The sequence below is a fragment of the Schistocerca gregaria genome, chromosome 4 (assembly GCF_023897955.1).
Source record: "Schistocerca gregaria isolate iqSchGreg1 chromosome 4, iqSchGreg1.2, whole genome shotgun sequence".
NCBI classification, from domain to species: Eukaryota; Metazoa; Arthropoda; class Insecta; order Orthoptera; family Acrididae; genus Schistocerca; species Schistocerca gregaria.
The window spans coordinates 451580191-451600718 of NC_064923.1; the positions used below are offsets into that span (position 1 = coordinate 451580191).

Here is a 20528-nt window from a genome sequence, read left to right on the forward strand (position 1 = left end):
ACTCACTTAAATCTTGATAAGCTGCCATTGTAGCTGTAATAACTGATCTAACAACTGCGCCAGACACTAGCTGCATTATATAGGTAATGCTGATCACAGTGATGCATTCTTCTGTTTACAAACACCACTGGTCATTAAAATTGCCACACCATGAAGACGACGTGCTACAGACGCGAAATTTAACCAACAGGAAGAAGATGTTGTCATATGCAATGATTAGCTTTTCAGAGCATTCCCACAAGGCTGGCACCGGTGGCGACACCTACAATGTGCTCACACGAGGAAAGTTTCCAACCGATTTCTCATACACAAACAGCAGTTGACCGGCGTTGCCCGGTGAAACGCTTTTGTGATTCCTCGTGTAAGGAGGAGAAATGCGTACCATCACGTTTCCGACTTTGATAAAGGTCGGATTGTAGCCTATCGCGATTGTGGTTTACCGTATCGCGACATTGCTGCTCGCGTTGGTAGAGATCAAATTACTGTTAGCAGAATATGGGATCGGTGGGTTCAGGAGGGTAATACGGTACGCCGTGCTAGATCCCAACGGCCTCGTATCACTAGCAGTCGAGATGACAGGCATCTTATCCGCATGGCTGTAACGGATCGTGCAGCCACGTCTCGATCCCTGAGTCAACAGGTGGGGACGTTTGCAAGACAACAACCATCTGCTCGAACAGTTCGACGATGTTTGCAGCAGCATGGACTATCAGCTCGGAGAACATGGCTGTGGTTACCCTTGATGCTGCATCACAGACAGGAGCGCATGCGATGGTGTACTCAACGATGAACCTGGGTGCACGAATGGCAAAACGTCATCTTTTCGGATGAATCCAGGTTCTGTTTACAGCCTCATGATGGTCGCATCCGTGTTTGGCGACATCGCGGTGAACGCACTTTGGACGCGTGTATTTGTCATCGCCATAGTGGCATATCACCCGGCGTGATGGTATGGGTTGCCAATAGTTACACGTCTCGGTCACGTCTTGTTCGGACTGACGGCACTTTGAACAGTGAACATTACATTTCAGATGTGTTACGACCCGTGGCTCTACCCTTCATTCGATCCCTGCGAAACCCTACATTTCAGCAGGATAATGCACGACCGCATGTTGCAGGTCCTGTACGGGCCTTTCTGGATACAGAAAATGTTCGACTGCTCCACTGGCCAGCATATTCTCCAGATCTCTCACCAATTGAAAAGGTCTGGTCAATGGTGACTGAGCAGCTGGCTCGTCACAATATGATAGTCACTACTCTTTATGAACTGTGGTATCGTGTTGAAGCTGCATGGGCAGCTGTACCTGTACACACCATCCAAGCTCAGTTTGACTCAATGCCCAGGCCTATCAAGGCCGTCATCACGGCCAGAGGTGGTTGTTTTGGGTACTGGTTTCTCTGGATCTATGCACCCAAATTGTGTGAAAATGTAATCACATGTCAGTTCTAGTATAACATATTTGTCCAATGAATACCCATTTATCATCTGCATTTCTTCTTTGTGTAGCAATTTTAATGGCCAGTAGTGTATCTCTGTAATTGAATACGCATGCCTATACCAGTTTCTTGGGTGCTTCAGTGTATGTGTGTTAAAGATGCACCAAAATATATGAAATTAAAATAAGGAATAACAAAATTTCAGAATTTAAATACTTTCCAGAAATAATCCCACCAAATCTTCTCAGCAAAAAGACTACAATAAATAGCGCCAGAAAAATGGAAACAACATGCCACTTAAAATGTACAATAAAAAAAATCCTTATCTATTAAAACAAAACCATAGCATTACAATGTGGTGACTAAAACCAGCTGTCTTTATTACTCAATGCCTCACCACACACACACCTAAACAGATAAATATTATGAAAAGGAAAGTTGCTACTCACCATACAGCGGAGATGAAGTTGCAGATGGGGGGGGGGAACACTTTCCGTTTGTGTGTGTCCATTGACGAAGGCCAAAGTTTTATTTGTGACAGCTTTTTAGTAGTGTCTATCTGCAACTCAGCATATCCACTATATGGGGAGCAGCAACTTTTCTTTTCATAATATTGTTACATTCCATCCTGGATTTTCCATTGTTTGACAAAAAATTTAAAAAATAAAGAAGAATTACTAAAAAAAGGGGAGGCAGACAAACTATGAAAAACAGATTAGGAAATCTAAAAGTAACAAGGATGTGAAGGAGAAACTGGTGATATAATCGATACAATGAGAAAGCAGAGTATTACATTTTATGGCTGTACTACTGCATAATCGACCCGCGCATTTCTTGGATATCCGTTGTGTGCCAGGCAGTGTCCTTACATCATCTGAAAGCAGCTCTTTATCAATAGACTGCTGTGCTGTTAACCGCCAAGCCTCCTGTGGCCGCTACAATATCCAGGGGCGCAGATTGCAGCAAATGCCAAACAGTGCTGCAGTCATGAGTGGTTTTACTACATGTGAGGACTCTGGCCTCAAAATGGTTCTAAATTAAGTTCAAGTTCAATAAATGTTATTGAAAGTGTGTTAATTTATCAGTGCTTTAGTCCACCACTTGGCAGGACACTTCAACAGCCAGTTAAAAAGAATAGGGAAAGATTTACAACAGGTGGGAATAATAAAGATACAGGGAACAGGTCTGATTTCAGGATAAAAGTGCAAACAAAAATTCAATTGTTTCGGGGAGAGGGGGAGAAAAGTATGAAGTCATAAACCAGCTATTTCATGTGGTCCTGAAATGGCCAAATTAAATAACAATAATAATAATAACAACAACAACAATATATTTCTTACCATAGATTTTGTTCCAGGGAACAAGTAAGTTCTTCTATCATGCATACTCCACTATATCTAATGGCAGACTCCGAAATTCCTCATCATTTACTGAAAAATAATCATGCTTTGATTATTATTTGATAACTAAAATACAATTTCATTCGAAATAATTGTTTTTCATACATATTGTTCAAAACAAAAATTGTCTGTAGTCCATTTCTTTAGTTATATTACTTCACATCAATTAAGATCTAAAGATGATAATACAGCAATTATGTTCTTGTAACGTCTAGAAAAACGGGTATCACTTAACAGGAGGCAAGGCAACTAATCTGGTGTCCAACACATGACAAATTATTTACATCATGTGACTAGAAACAGACATAATATTATCTATGTCATGTGAAAGAGAAATTGTTGATAAGCTTAACAATGATAATAATCACAGACTAAAAGTTTATCAAGAATGCTAAGCGAGTATTTGTGCTTGCTACAATACAATCGCCAACATATAGCCTAAAAGGCAAAACAAGCACATTTAGTTAAAATGTAACCTGTAGAAGATTTGTGGTGAAAGTCAAAACCCTGTCATAAATCACGTCTGGCATAACAATCTCATCATACAATTGAAAAGTTACCAAAATTGAGGAAAAGTGTGTACACTGTCAAGTACCAGAATGCCACAAAGAATTTTATCTGACCCATTCTATTTGTGATGGCTGCGCATGTTCCAACAAAACAGACAACACAGCAAACATGTGGAGCCAAAGGAAGGGTTGTGATTTGGCAGCAACTTGTCTCTACAGTAACTCTGAAATTTCTTACCAAAATTGTTATAATCAATTACAGTATTATGTGCATAATATAAGACAAAGGCAACTACTCATGGATAGTGGACTGATGTGTGGAAAATGATAACATGTAACAGGAAACACTATTCACACCAGCCTTTGACCTCTTACTCTTCTTACAGTAAAAGAAGACACATTAAAAAACACACAGTCCCATGGCCATGGTGAGGCAGAGCTCGTGTCAATAGTTATGGGTAATTTCAGTGCCTCTATTAGGGAAGATACATACCAGAGTGTAATGTTACCTATTTTAGAGTACTACTCTGGTGTGTATAGTCCTTGTCAGGCCAGCCTGAAGAGAGATGCCAAAGCAATTCAGAGCCCAACTGCTTTGATTGCAATAGGATGGTATTGTCCATTCAAAAGTGTAACACATATGCATAGAGAAAAAATTAAATGGGAGTTGTCGAAAGAAAGGAAATATTGTTCACATGTTTTGATGTTTACTACGGAACAAAATATTCCAAGACTTACCAAGCGGGAAAGCGCCAGTAGATAGGCCCAATAAATAAAACACACACACACACACACACACACACACACACACACACACACACACAGAATTTCTAGCTTTCGCAACCGACGGTTGCTTCTTCAGGAAAGAGGGAAGGAGAGGGAAAGACGAAAGGACGTGGGTTTTAAGGGAGAGGGTAAGGAGTCATTCCAATCCCGGGAGCGGAAAGACTTACCTTAGGGGGAAAAAAGGGCAGGTGTACACACACACACACGCACACAAGCAGACATTTGTAAAGGCAAAGAGTTCGGGCAGAGGTGTCAGTCGAGGCGGAAGTATAGAGGCAAAGAAGTTGTTGAAAGACAGGTGAGGTATGAGCGGCGGCAACTTGAAATTAGCGGAGGTTGAGGCCTGGCGGATATCGAGAAGAGAGGATATACTGAAGGGAGAGTTCCCATCTTCGGAGTTCGGATAGGTTGGTGTTGGTGGGAAGTATCCAGATAACCCGGACGGTGAACACTGTGCCAAGATGTGCTGGCCGTCCACCAAGGCATGTTTAGCCACAGGGTGATCCTCATTACCAACAAACACTGTCTGCCTGTGTCCATTCATGCGAATGGACAGTTTGTTGCTGGTCATTCCCACATAGAAAGCGTCACAGTGTAGGCAGGTCAGTTGGTAAATCACGTGGGTGCTTTCACACGTGGCACTTCCTTTGATCGTGTACACCTTCCGGGTTACAGGACTGGAGTAGGTGGTGGTCGGAGCCTTGATGACAGCTTCCACTCTCACAGGTAAATGTTCAATCAGGTGCTGGAAGGTTTCTTGGGGAATGGCAGCCCATTCTTCACGTAGTGCTGCACTGAGGAGAGGTATTGATGCCGGCCGGTGAGACTTGGCACAAAGTTGGCATTCTAAAACATCCCAAAGGTTTTCTATACGATTCCGATCAGGATTCTGTGCTGGTCAGTCCATTACAGTGATGTTACTGTCATGTAACCACACTGCCACAGACCTTGCATTATGAACAGGTGCTCGATCGTGTTGAAAGATGCAATCGCCATCCCCGAATTGCTCTTCAACACTGGGAAGCAAAAAGGTACTTAAAACATCAATGTAGGCCTGTGCTGTGATAGTGCCACACAAAACAACAAGGGGTGCAAGCCCCCTCCATAAAAAACACGACCACACCATAACACCATTACCTCCAAATTTTACTGTTCGCACCACAGACACTGGCAGGTGACGATCACTGGGCATTCGCCATATCCACACCCTGCTATTTGATCGCCACATTGTGTACCGTGACTCATCACTCCACACAACATTTTTCCAGTGTTCAATCGTCCAATGTTTATGGTCCTTACACCATTCAAGGTGTTGTTTGGCATTTACCGATGTGATGTGTGGCTTATGAGCAGTCCTCGACCATTAAATCCAAATTTTCTCACATCCCACCTAACTGTCACAATACTTGCAGTGGATCCTGGTGCGGTTTGTAATTCCTGTGTGATGGTCTGGATAGGTGTCTGCCTATTACACATTACGACCCTTTTCAACTGTCTGTGGTCTCTTGTCAGTCAACGATGAGGTTGGCCTTTACACTTTTGCACTGCATGTGTCCCTTCAAGTTTCCACTTCACTATGACACCAAAAACAGTGGGCATAGGGATGCTTAGGAGTGCGGAAATCTCACATACAGATGTATGACAAGTGACGTCTAATCACCTGACCATGTTCAAAGTCTGTGAGTTCTGCAGAGCATCCCATTCTGCTCTCTTACGATGTCTAATGACTACTGAGGTTGCCAATATGGAGTACCTGGCATTAGGTGGCACCACAATGCACCAAATATGAAAACGTATGTTTTTTGGCGGGGGGGGGGGGGGGGGGGGGGGGTTGTTCAGATACTTTTGATCACATAGTGTATATTGCAGTTGTTACTGTTCACGTTCATTTTTAAGTAATAAAAAGACCACTGTTCTCCAAGATAAATGTTCTTACAAAGTACTGATATTAATTTGCTTTTAGATTCATAACAGTCATTCAACTTTATTGTTTTTAGCGACTTAATACATTGGCTCAATAGTTTCAGAAACAACTGAATATGAATCACAATGAAATATAAAAATTCCACATATTTCACTGAATCTACTATGCTAAAAGTATGAAAATTTTTTTCAGTTTATAATCAGGACTACAATTAATATATTATTTCTTCAAAATAAATACTAACAGATATTACGTGCAAGTACCAATGGATCCATCTCAATATTTTTCTGTATGTCTTCAACAACATTTTTTATTCTTACATAACAATGCCTCACTGCTTCTCTGCGACATTCTTCAAGAAGATTGTAGTTTTCATCCCAAAAGTAATTAATGCTTCCTAATCCTAGCTGATGTTTGAGTACTACCAGCATCTGAAAATTATTTAAAATTTTTTGTAAGAAAATTTTTAAATGACTAGCAGTGGAATCAATAAAATAATGCCATATGGAAAAAGAAACGTACATGCACAAAGAGGTTTACTAAAGAGTTGCGGAAAAACCTGTCGTCTTCCTTCTCTGAAATCACCTTCATTACCAGGGTCTTCAAATAATAACTGGTAAGCATTGGCAAATCCAACGTATCTCTCAATTTCTAAAAAGAAAATAAAAGAATCAGATATGAAAAACCTACTTTTAATCATTTTCATGTGAGCCATGATATCAACTACAAGGCATCTTGCCTCACCCTGAGCTTAGAAGAACGTATCAGTAACCATATGGCTGTAACAGCAATTAGGCATTTAGAACTACGAGTATAACAACAAATGTTAAGAAAGGTAGGAAAATACTTTTAGTTAGCAAGAGGGACAAATTGCATAGTACCTGAGTAGTCAACAATAAATATTCAGTGCCGAGTATGAAAATGGAGAGCACCAATGGAACAAATTCGAAAGTATCATTCAATATGTCTTTGACAAGTGTGTTCCGATAACGGTCTTAAGAGATGGGAAACATTCAACATAGTTTAATAGCCATGTTAGAAAACTGCTACGTAAACAAAGAGAGCTTCATCACAGATTCATAAGGAATCAAAAGCTCACAGATGAACCAAAGCTGAAAGAAACAAAAAGGAGCCTGAAGAGATCAATGAGAGAGGCGTTCAATGACATTGAAAGTAAAATTTGGTCAACTGATATGATTAACATCCCTAAGTGGTTTTGGTCTTACGTGAAAACAATAAGCAGGTTGAAATCCTGTATTCTGTCACTAAGGGACCATACAAGCATGGAAATGAAGGCAACAGAGAAGCCTGAATACTGAATTTGTTCTTCTAAAACAGTATCAATGCGAAAAATTTTAATATAGTTCCTCTTTCCAAAACCAATCACGGAATAGAAAAGTGACTACAATTACTTATTAGTGGAAAGACATCAGGACCAGATGAGATATCTGTGAGATTCTACAAAGATTACGCGAAAGAACTTGCTCCTCTTCTGGCAGCAGTCTATTGTAGTTCACTGGAGCAATGAAGGGTACCTAGTGCCCGGAAAAATGATCGAGTCATTCTCATTTTCAAGAAGGGTTGAAGGACAGATGCATATAATTGTAGGCCTATTCATAGACAACGATTTGTTTTAAAATTGTTGAACATGTTTTATGCACAAGAATTATGAAATTTTTGGAGAACAAAAATCTCCTCTCTAAAAATCAACATGGATTCCACAAACAGAAATCCTGTGAAACTCAGCTCAATCTGTTCCTCCAAAAGATCCATAGTGCTGTAGACAATGGGGGTCACATTGAAGCCATTTTCCTTGATTTCAGGAAGGCAAATTCGTGACTGGATTCAGGACTTCCTTGCAGACAGAAATCAATTTATCACTCCTAATGGAACAATATATATAGATGTACAGGTAATTTCTGGAGGAGCCAAAGGAAGTGTGATAAGAGCATTCATGTTAACAATATATACAAATGTTCTAGCAGAAAGCAATGGATGCTCTTTAAGACTGTTCGCATGTGATGTGGTTGTGTATAAGAAAGTCGTAATGCCGGAAGACAGTATCAATTTGTAGAATGACCAACAGAAGATTGATGAATGCTGCAGTCTTTGGCAGTTGACCACAAATGTAAACAAATGTAACAAACTGTACATACATAGCAAAAGAAATATAGCCTATTGCACAACTATACACCTGATCACACATTGCTGGAAACAGTACATACCGTAAAATATCTAGGAGCAACTAATTAAGAGTGACCTTAAGTGGAATGACAACATAAAACAAATAGAAGGAAAAAAGATGCCAGACTGAGATTCATATGAAAAATCATTAGGAAATGTAATTCCTCCACAAATGAAGTGACTTACAAGGTGTCGGCTCGAGCGATTACGGGTATTGTTCATCAAACTGGGACCCTTACCAGGTGGGAATGATAAAAGAGAGGGAGAACATACAATAATGAGCAGCACGATTTGTCACGATATCATTTAGCCGGCGAAAGACCATTAGAGACACTCAATAAACTTCAGCGGCATACAACACCACAGAGGTGTTGGGAACCACAGAAGCATTTACTATTGAAATTTCGAGACAGAACTTTCTGTGAACAGATGGACAACATATAACTTCATCTCACATAGATCACGAAATGTGCTGATGAAAAAATTTGAGAAATTAAAAATAATACAGAGGCTTACCAACAATCATTCCTCCCATGCATCATATGTGAGTGGAACAGGGAAGAGGGGTATCAGTTAGTGGTACCAGAAGTATCCTTTGCCACAAGCCATGAGGGGGGGGGGGGGGGGGCTATTTGATCATAAATCTCTTCAATTTCTTCGTCACCTGCAGAGCTCGTTGGCATATAAACTTGTACTACTGTAGTAGGTGTGGGCTTCGTATCTATCTTGGCCACAATAATGCATTCGCTATGCTGTTTGTAGTAGCTTACCCGCATTCCTATTTTCTTATTCATTATTAAACCTACTCCTGCATTACCCCTATTTGATTTTGTGTTTATAACTCTGTAGTCACCTGACCAGAAGTCTTGTTCCTCCTGCCACCGAACTTCACTAATTCCCACTATGTCTAACTTTGACCTATCCATTTCCCTTTTTAAATTTTCTAACCTACCTGCCCGATTAAGGGATCTGACATTCCAAGCTCCGATCCGTATAACGCTAGTTTTCTTTCTCCTGATAACAACATCCTCTTGAGTACTCCCCGCCCGGAGATCCGAATGGGGGACTATTTTACCTCCGGAATATTTTACCCAAGAGGACGCCATCATCATTTAATCATACAGTAAAGCTGCATGTCCTCGGGAAAAATTACGGCTGTAGTTTCCCCTTGCTTTCAGCCGTTCGCAGTACCAGCACAGCAAGGCCGTTTTGGTTAATGTTGCAAGGCCAGATCAGTCAATCATCCAGACTGTTGCCCCTGCAACTACTGAAAAGGCTGCTGCCCCTCTTCAGGAACCACACGTTTGTCTGGCCTCTCAACAGATACCCCTCCGTTGTGGTTGCACCTACGGTACGGCTATCTGTATCGCTGAGGCACGCAAGCCTCCCCACCAACGGCAAGGTCCATGGTTCATGGTTCATGGGGGGAGGCACAGTTTGATATAATTACAATACTTTTAATACAAAATACTGGATAATGAAGCTTAACTGGCTAAAAGTACTGAACATTTTTGAGATACATGTTGGTTGCTGGCAAGTAACTGATATAAAATTGGGAAGAAGCAAATCACTAGAATGTTGAAATATGCATCCTAACAATGTTTCATTTCAAATCTGGTGCAACTGCCATTCATTGGAAGAGAAAAGATAACTTTAAGAGAACTGTGAATAGTTGCAGCCAACAACACACTGGCAACTCAGGAGCCAGAAAGCAGCTACAAAATGTTTGACAAAAGTACAATCCAAAGGTACAGGTGTTTGAAGAACGCCCATACGAAATTAAGTACACATAAACAGACAAAAGGTTTGAGTAAGGTAGCAGTCTTATTTATTTATATTGTGAAGACCTTGCTCGTGCTAACACCAAAGTTCTATTATCACTCTCCACATGTGCCCTGATAAAGAAAACAGAAGGTGCGAAAGGTAGCTATCTCCTACTGTAACTTCCTAGAACTTCCACTACAAAAATTCAGAATGGATTCATCCAGTAGTCTGATAATTTGAATACTTCACTATAACTTACCAAGTTTTTCATTTCCTTCTGCAACGTTAATCATTGATGCTTGTTAAATTTTTCACAATGTAGCACATCAATCTATTAATGAATCATAATAGCTACTGCCCTTTCATGCCTGCACAATAAGAACCTCAAAATATTTAATGCCAACCATGTTGCCTTAATACTTCATCATAATAAATCTGCTAAATGATGATGGCATCCTCTTGGGTAAAATATTGCGGAGGTAAAATAGTACCCCATTCGGATTTCCGGGTGGGTACTACTCAAGAGGACATTGTTATCAGGAGAAAGAAAACTGGCGTTCTACGCATCGGAGCATGGAATGTCAGATCCCTTAATTGGGCAGATAGGTAAGAAAATTTAAAAAGGGAAATGGATAGGTTAAAGTTAGATACGGTGGGAATTAGCAAAGTTCGGTAGCAGGAGGAACAAGACTTTTGGTCAAGTGAACACAGGGTTATAAATACAAAATCAAATAGGGGTAATGCAGGAGTAGGTTTACTAATGAATAGGAAAATAGAATGCGGGTAAGCGACTACAAACAGCATAGTGAAAGAATTATTGTGGCTGAGATTATAAGATGAAAGAAATTATTCAGATAGTGAAGGCAGACGAAAATTTAATAGTCATGGGTGACTGGAATTCGATAGTAGGAAAAGGAAGAGAAGGAAATGTAGTAGGTGAATATGGACTGGGGGTAAGAAATGAAAGAGGAAGCCACCTAGTAGAATTTTGCACAGAGCACAACTTAATCATAGCTAACACTTGGTTCAAGAGTTATAAAAGAAGGTTGTATACATGGAAGAATCCTGGAGATACCACAAGGTATCAGATAGAGTATATAATGGCAAGACAGAGATTTAGGAACCATGTTTTAAATTGTAAGACATTTCCAGGGGCAGATGTGGACTCTGACCACAATCTATTGGTTATGAACTGTAGATTGAAACTGAAGAAACTGCAAAAAGGTGGCAATTTAAGGACATGGGACCTGGATAAACTGACTAAACCAGAGGCTGCACAGAGTTTCAGGGAGAGCATAAGGGAACAATTGACAAGAATGGGGGAAAGAAATACAGTGGAAGAAGAATGGGTAGCTCTGAGGGATGAAATAGTGAAGGCAGCAGAGGATCAAGTAGGTAAAAAGACGAGGGCTAGTAGAAATCCTTGGGTAACAGAAGAAATATTGAATTTAATTGATGAAAGGAGAAAATATAAAAATGCAGTAAATGAAGCAGGCTAAAAGGAATACAAACATCTCAAAAATGAGATCGATAGGAAGTGCAAAATGGCTAAGCAAGGATGGCTAGAGGACAAATGTAAGATTGTAGAGGCCGATCTCACTAGGGATAAGATAGATACTGCCTACAGGAAAATTAAAAAGACCTTTGGAGAGAAGAGAACCACTTGTATGAATATCAAGAGCTTAGATGGAAATCCAATTCTAAGCAAAGAAGGTAAGGCAGAAAGGTGGAAGGAGTATACAGAGGGTCTATACAAGGTCGACGTACTTGAGGGCAATATTACGGAAATGGAAGAGGATGTAGATGAAGATGAAATGGGAGATACGATACCGCGTGAAGAGTTTGACAGAGCACTTAAAGACCTAAGTCGAAACAAGGCTCCAGGAGTAGACAAAATTCCATTAGAACTACTGACAGCCTTGGGAGAGCCAGTCATGACAAATCTCTACCATCTGGTGAGCAAAATGTATGAGACAGGCGGAATACCCTCCAACTTCAAGAAGAATATAATAATTCCAATCCCAAAGAAAGCAGGTGTTGACAGTTGTGAAAATTACCGATCTATCGGTTTAATAAGTCACGGCTGCAAAATACTAACGTGAATTCCTTACAGATGAATGGAAAAACTGGTAGAAACCAACCTCGGGGAAGATCCGTTTGGATTCCGTAGAAATGTTAGAACACGTGAGGCAATACTGACCCTATGGCTTATCTTAGAAGCTAAATTAAGAAAATGCAAACCTATGTTTCAAGCATTTGTAGACTTGGAGAAGGCTTTTGACAATGCTGACTGGAATACTCTCTTTCAAATTCTGAAGGTAGCAAGGGTAAAATACAGGGAGCGAAAGGATATTTACAATTTGTACAGAAACCAGATGGCAGTTATAAGAGTCGATGAGCATGTAAGGGAAGCAGTGGTTGGGAAGGGAGTGAGACAGGGTTGTAGCCATTCCCCGATGTTATTCAACCTGTATATTGAGCAAGCAGTAAAGCAAACAAAAGAAAAATTCTGAGTAGGTATTAAAATCCATGGAGAAGAAATAAAAACTGAGGTTCGCCGATGACAATGTAATTCTGTCGGAGACAGTAAAGGACTTGGAAGAGCAGTTGAACAGAATGGACAGTGTCTTGATAGGAGGATGTAAGATGAACATCAAAAAAAGCAAAACGAGGATAATGGAATGTAGTAGAGTTAACTTGGGAGATGCTGAGGGAATTAGATTAAAAAATACGACACTTAAACTAGTAAAGGAGTTTTGCTGTTTGGGGAGCAAAATAACTGATGATGGTTGAAGTAGAGAGGATATAAAATGTAGACTGACAATGGCAAGGGAAGTGTTTCTGAAGAAGAGGAATTTGTTAACATCGAATATAGATTTATGTATCAGGAAGTCGTTTCTGAAAGTATTTGTTTGGAGTGTAGCCATGTATGGAAGTGAAACATGGACGATAAATAGTTTGGACAAGAAGAGAATAGAAGCTTTCGAAATGTGGTGCTACAGAAGAATGCTGAAGATTAGATGGGTAGATCACATAACTAATAAGGAGGTACTGAATAGAATTGGGGAGAAGAGGAGTTTGTGGCACAAATTGACTAGAAGAAGGGATTGGTTGGCAGGACATGTTCTGAGGCATCAAGGGATCACCAATTTAGTATTGGAGGGCAGCGTGGAGGGTAAAAATCATAGAGGGAGACCAAGAGATGAATACACTAAGCAGATTCAGAAGGATGTAGGCTGCAGTATGTAATGGGAGATGAAGCAGCTTGCACAGGATAGAGTAGCATGGAGAGCTGCATCAAACAAGTCTCAGGACTGAAGACCACAACAATAAAAACAAATCTGCCAGTGTGTAGAATAATAGTTCTGAAACTTCAATTTTGCAATTTCTGGAGATGAATGGAAGAAGAAAATCTACTTCCTACTCTGTGATATATACTTACTTAAAGAAACTGTGTTTCTGACAATGTTATGACGTAAGAACATGATTTAAAATAAATAGATAACATCCGACACTGAATCACACCTTACAAGGATATGACATCAAAATATGATTTGAAATAAATAATGTGAAAATATACATAAAACTAGGTAAGAATTCTTAGAGAAAATGTTAAAAATAAATTTAATTCTGTTACCACCTTCAGAAGACGGCAAACTGGTTTCATTATCCCAGCTCCATATGTGGCTAGCACAGCCCTTTCTTGTTCATGAAATGCCAACCTCCAACAATCGTCAGCTTTTGGAAGTCGCTTGTTGGGCTTTGGTACTATAAAAAATGTGTCATGCTGTGGAATAACCAAGACACTTTTAAGTTACCTGCACACAATGCAATGAAAAACGTTCACAATATATGACACACATTTTTAAGTCTAAGGCTCTGGTAAGGTCTTGCAAACATAGGTTGTCATTTTACATGCGAAAATTTTATTTAATTTTTCATTTGAATACATGTCTAGTTTTAATTACTGTCTCAATATATATTCTCAGATTTTTGTATTTCAAGTAACACAGTACAGTAATCCTGTTTTTTGGGGAAATGCAGAACAATATAACTCAAATCTACTCACAAATTAAACCCATGGAATGAGCTCCCATCAAATGTATGAGAAAGAGAGAAGTTGGATCCTATGAGTACTTTCGGATGCAACCATGTGTATCAAGATGAAAGAGGAATTACAGGTAAGACGAATTACAGGAGTTTTACAAGTTGGGAAAGGAAGTGATAAAATACACTTGTTACAGCCTAAATAGTTAAGAGACAATTATGGGCTGTTTCATCACCTGAAATTGGAGTATGTTCCGAGTCATATACAAGGGATCAGACATCGGGCCACCTGTGAAGGCAACCATGTCATATACCAACTCTGCTGCAGTAACAGCACAGCTTTTTATATTGGTATGACTAAACCAGCTGTCCACAAGGACAAATGGCACAGCCAAACTATGGCGAAGAGCAAAGTGGACCACCCTGTGGCACAACATGCAACTGAACATAAACGCTTGATTTCAATTGCTGCTTCACAACCCAGGCCATCTGGATCCTCCCTTCCACCAACAGCTTTTCTGAGTTGTGCAGATGGGAGTTAGCCTCATTACAAATTCTCCACTCCCCAAATTATTCCAGCCTCAGCTACTGGCTCCATGCCTGCCACCCAATAGTTTCTGCTCCCTCTGCCATATCACCTCCTCCCAATTTCTCCTCTCTGCTCCTCTCCTTTTTCACCCCCCCTTTCCACACCTGAGGCTAGGCCTCATAGTCTTGTCCTGCCGTCTTCTAGTACCTGCTTGCTATGCCAAACAGCATTCTTCTCTCCCTCCACCCATAGCCTACCATGCCTCCCAATCTGTGCCTCCCCCCCCCCCCCCTCCTCCAGACTACTGCTTTTGTTCAACATAACAGAAGCATTCTAGCCAGAGTGGCCAGAGGAAGTGGTCGTGTGTGCGCGTGAGGGCGCCTAATTGTTTGAATGCACGTGTATTTTTTCCTGAAGCAGTCTTTGGCTGAAAGCACAGGGCTTAAACCATCTTAACAGTAAGAATTTTCACTCTCGTAGATCAGAAAGAGAAAATATTTATCAGTAAACTGTATGAGCATCTATGATAAAGGTCTCTAAAATAGTATCGCTTATTAAAGACAACAGTGTCTGTATTGTATTAGGAACAGGAAATTGGCTAAAACCAGAAGTGAATAGCAAAAAAATAAATAAATTCCGATTGGTATATATAGGACAGGTTAGATGGCAATGGTGGTGGTACATTTATAGCTAAAAATGACTGAGTAATAACTGGTGAGATTATTGTGGATTACAAATTTGAAATGATCTGAGTGACTTACCCTTCCTTAACCTTCCCCACTCACATTCCTCTACCCACTACACGGAAAAACTAATACTACTGAAAGTTAGGATAATATCATCACTTTTACTTTTACATGTGTCTCAAGACTGAAAGAAATTTCTTAAATAATTAATAAATATATTTATGTTATTGTCTGTGCAAAGGGGCCTACTCCACATACTTCCAAAAAAAGTTAAATGATTAAGAGTGGACTAATATCTCCTCAACCCTCACCAGAAGAGTTTCAGAAGCTTTCCAAATTCCTTTATTCATTCATAAGCATTCCATACCCAGCTATTTATGGTGAAAGTACAAGAACTATTACAGCACAGATGTCCTTGATAAGGGGGATCACTGCATTTGTTCTTTCCAAGTCTGGAAATGTTCTTGCCTCATCCACATATAAGAAGATTAATTAATGAAAAAAGCCTGAGTTTACTAGAAATCATGGTTGATGAAGTAATTGCTTGAGATATAGGAAGTGGTAAGTAATAAAAATTCTAGAACTGACAAAGGATTGAACCCTGGATCATTGTATCTGTAGTGTGCCCTATGTCACCGAGTTGCAAGTTGTTATATTACAGATACATAGTTTTATATTTTTCTTTTCTTTTCAAAGAACTATTAATCACAAACATTGACAAAAGAAGTACAGGGTGTTTACAAACTGAATCATGGTGCAAACAATCTGCTCATAAAATTCTTTGCATAAAACATAGTCTGATGGAAATAATGCAGTGGTTTAAAGCCTATTCGTACATTGGGAACTGTGTAAAACTTGAAAGTAAAGGATGAAGTGTTAGCCTTTTGTCTCTACATATAGCACCAATGTTGCTATTGGCAGTTAATTTTACAGTTTCTTCCCGTACTCTCCCAATTTGAAGATCATATAAATAGGGCCAAGATAGACACAAAGCCCATGCCTACTACAGAAGTACAAGTTTATATGCCAACTAGCTCTGCAGATGACGAAGAAATTGAAGAAATGTATGATGAGATAAAAGAAATTATTCAGGTAGTGAAGGGAGACGAAAATTTAATAGTCATGGGTGACTGGAATTCGTCAGTAGGAAAAGGGAGAGAAGGAAACATAGTAGGTGATTATGGGTTGGGGCAAAGAAATGAAAGAGGAAGCCATCTGGTAGAATTTTGCACAGAGCATAACTTATCGTAGCTAACACTTGGTTTAAGAATCATGACAGAAGGTTGTATACATGGAAGAACCCTGGAGATACTAAAAGGTATCAGATAGATTATATAATGGTAAGACAGAGATTTAGGAACCAGGTTTTAAATTGTAAGACATTTCCAGGGGCAGATGTGGACTCTGGCCACAATCTATTGGTTATGACCTGTAGATTAAAACTGAAGAAACTGCAAAAAGGTGGCAATTTAAGGGCATGGGATCTGGATAAGCTGAAAGAACCAGAGGTTATACAGAGTTTCAAGGAGAGCATAAGGGAACAATTGACAGGAATGGGGGAAAGAAACACAGTAGAAGAAGAATGGGTAGCTCTGAGGGATGAAATAGTGAAGGCAGCAGAGGATAAAGTAGGTAAAAAGACTAGGGCTGCTAGAAATCCTTGGGTGACAGAAGAAATATTGAATTTAATTGATGAAAGGAGAAAATATAAAAATGCAGTAAATGAAGCAGGCAAAAAGGAATACAAACGTCTCAAAAATGAGATCGACAGGAAGTGCAAAATGGCTAAGCAGGGATGGCTAGAGGACAAATGTAAGGATGTAGAGGCTTATCTCACTAGGGGTAAGATAGATACTGCCTACAGGAAAATTAAAGAGACCTTTGGAGAGAAGAGAACCACGTGTATGAATATCAAGAGCTCAGATGGCAACCGAGTTCTAAGCAAAGAAGGGAAGGCAGAAAGGTGGAAGGAGTATGTAGAAGGTTTATACAAGGGTGATGTACTTGAGGACAATTTTATGGAAATGGAAGAGGATGTAGATGAAGACGAAATGGGAGATAAGATACTGCGTGAAGAGTTTGACAGAGCACTGAAAGACCTGAGTCGAAACAGGGCCCCCGGAGTAGACAACATTCCATTAGAACTACTGACGGCCTTGGGAGAGCCAGTCATGACAAAACTGTACCAGCTGGTGAGCAAGATGTACGAGACAGGCGAAATACCCTCCGACTTCAAGAAGAATATAATAATTTCAATCCCAAAGAAAGCAGGTGCTGACAGATGTGAAAATTACCGAACTATCATTTTAATAAGTCACAGCTGCAAAATATTAACGCGAATTCTTTACAGATGAATGGAAAAACTGGTAGATGCGGACCTCGGGAAGGATCAGTTTGGATTCCGTAGAAATGTTGGAACACGTGAGGCAATACTGACCTTACAACTTATTTTAGAAGAAAGATTAAGAAAAGGCAAACCTATGTTTCTAGCATTTGTAGACTTGGAGAAAGCTTTTGACAATGTTGACTGGAATACTCTCATTCAAATTCTGAAGGTGGCAGGGGTAAAGCACAGGGAGCGAAAGGCTATTTACAATTTGCACAGAAACCAGATGGCAGTCATAAGAGTTGAGAGATATGAAAGGGAAGCAGTGGTTGGGAAGGGAGTGAGACAGGGTTGAAGCCTCTCCCCGATGTTATTCAATCTGTATATTGAGCAAGCAGTAAAGGAAACATAAGAAAAATTCGGAGTAGGTATTAAAATTCATGGAGAAGAAGTAAAAACTTTGAGGTTCGCCGATGGCATTGTAATTCTATCAGAGACAGCAAAGGACTTGGAAGAGCAGTTGAACGGAATGGACAGTGTCTTGAAAGGAGGATATAAGATGAACATCAACAAAAGCAAAACGAGGATAATGGCATGTAGTCGAATTAAGTCGAGTGATGCTGAGGGAATTAGATTAGGAAATGAGACACTTTAAGTAGTAAAGGAGTTCTGCTATTTGGGGAGCAAAATAACTGATGATGGTCGAAGTAGAGAGGATATAAAATGTAGACTGGCAATGACAAAGAAAGCGCTTCTGAAGAAGAGGAATTTGTTAACTTTGAATATAGATTTGTGTGTCAGGAAGTCGTTTCTGAAAGTATTTGTTTGGAGTGTAGCCATGTATGGAAGTGAAACATGGACGATAAATAGTTTGGACAAGAAGAGAATAGAAGCTTTCGAAATGTGGTGCTACAGAAGAATGCTGGAGATTAGATGGGTAGAACACGTAACTAATGAGGAAGGATTGAATAGGATTGGAGAGAAGAGAAGTTTGTGGCACAACTTGACCAGAAGAAGGGATTGGTTGGCAGGACATGTTCTGAGGCATCAAGGGATCACCAATTTAGTATTGGAGAGCAGCGTGGAGGGTAAAAATCGTAGACGGAGACCAAGAGATGAATACACTAAGCAGATTCAGAAGGATGTAGGTTGCAGTAGGTACTGGGAGATGAAGATGCTTGCACAGGATAGAGTAGCATGGAGAGCTGCATCAAACCAGTCTCAGGACTGAAGACAACAACAACAACAACAACAACAACAACAACAACAACATAAATAGGGCCAAAGATTTCCATAATTTTCATCAGAGTCTCAATCATTAACACTCATTGTAGCATTTCTATAGCAAAAATAATTTACTGTGAATGTGGATCAGCAGCAGAACACATTATTTTAAAACCAATTACAAACCATTTTACTCTCGGTAATATGCAATTTCATTGTTTCCTTTTTCTTTTCAACTACAAAATGAAAATATCAGCATGTTATGCATAAGTCGCTTATGGAGTGCATTCTTGTATTACTCACAAATTAATCATTCACATAGCAATTAACATTTTAAAATTTGTTAATCGCAGATGTACATAACACAGGTAAGTTTCGTAACAATTGTTGAAAAAAGTATAACTATCCTCAATCAAAAGACTGAATGAAATAAACAAAAAACAATGCTTTACTTGTTTTATTAGGCATAATGCAACTGGCGGCGATGTTGACCCTCCTTTTCTACAGTCTTTAAACAGACTTACCCAGCCATTAATTGTAGTACCTACAATTCCACATCTCACGTGAACAAGTGTACAATTTGACTTTTATTAGGTATCATATAATAAGATATTAAGCAGAAAAAACCTCACGATTTTGTTATCCAAATGTCATCTAATAACATTTGCTCTACTTGTGTTCAACTCTGAACAAAAATTTACACATTTACTCAACAGATGTACGACTGAAAAATTGTCTTACCCTATCACTGTATTGCTGTAACTTAAAATGATAAGGTAGATGTTCACTGCACCTAAGCTCTATCACTGGAACAAGATCAACATCCATTCTGAAGCCATCAAGTAAAAGAATGTTCAGGGTAAGAGCAGGTCCACTTTTTCTCACCTTAACCTGAAATCAAAATAATTTTATAGACATATTGTTCCTATTTTATCACATTTTTGATTTTTGCAGGTAACGAATTGTATTTTTAAAATAAATGTATGTTACAATTACAGAGAAAAGGGCAATAACATTACAGAACCTATTATAGAAATCAAATAATCAAAGAATTTGTGTGTTAGTGGGGGGGGGGGGAAGGGGGGGGGGGGGCACGTGTGTGCGCAAGACAGAGGACTCGCACAGACATGCCTTTTTTCTTTATCTGATGAAGGATGTCGTTCGATGGCTGTGGTGCGTAGCAGTCAATCTTAATATTCCATATTACTATCTATTTTATACCTTAATAAAGACTAAATCATTTGGTATAACTCAAGTAAGTGGATTTTTAACTTGTCTTAAACATATTGAGCAGCAGGGGCAATGTTTCACTTACTCTCCGCCCTTTCCTAGACAGCACAGTGAGGAGGGGAGGGCAAGAAAACATATTTGCACAGAATTTTACTTAGGGCCCTGAAAAAGTTACATTTGTGATTATGTGAATATAAATGCAAATTCTGCAACAAAATGCATAAACGTAAAATTACTTAATAAATCCTATTTCATTGAACATTCTTTCCGGATGAACTATTCTATTGGAGATTGTTTGAAATATCTTTACTTTCTGAATATAAAAATAAAAAGGTGTCCAACTTTCAGTTACTGGTACTGCACGTTATCTGGTAAAGCTCAATTTGGAAAGATACGGTTTGTAAAAATGTCAAACAATGGAAAATCCAGGATGGAATGTAACAATATTACAGATGGAAAGCTGCTACTCACCATATAGCAGA

At 39.4% G+C, this 20528-nt stretch overlaps 1 protein-coding gene across 4 annotated transcripts in view; it reads right to left on the reverse strand.

Annotated features, from left to right (window-relative positions):
* Positions 1–20528, reverse strand: part of LOC126266610 (cyclic GMP-AMP synthase-like receptor) — a 91809-nt gene that overhangs the window by 6271 nt on the left and 65010 nt on the right. For all 4 annotated transcript variants that reach the window (XM_049970949.1, XM_049970951.1, XM_049970948.1 and 1 more), the window contains 5 exons: positions 19558–19707; positions 13645–13791; positions 6579–6707; positions 6301–6487; positions 2778–2867 (listed from right to left, as the gene is read on the reverse strand). In XM_049970949.1, coding sequence (XP_049826906.1) covers positions 2815–2867; positions 6301–6487; positions 6579–6707; positions 13645–13791; positions 19558–19707 — 666 coding nt within the window. In that variant the 3' untranslated portion in view covers positions 2778–2814. The remainder of the gene's footprint in view (positions 1–2777; positions 2868–6300; positions 6488–6578; positions 6708–13644; positions 13792–19557; positions 19708–20528) is intronic.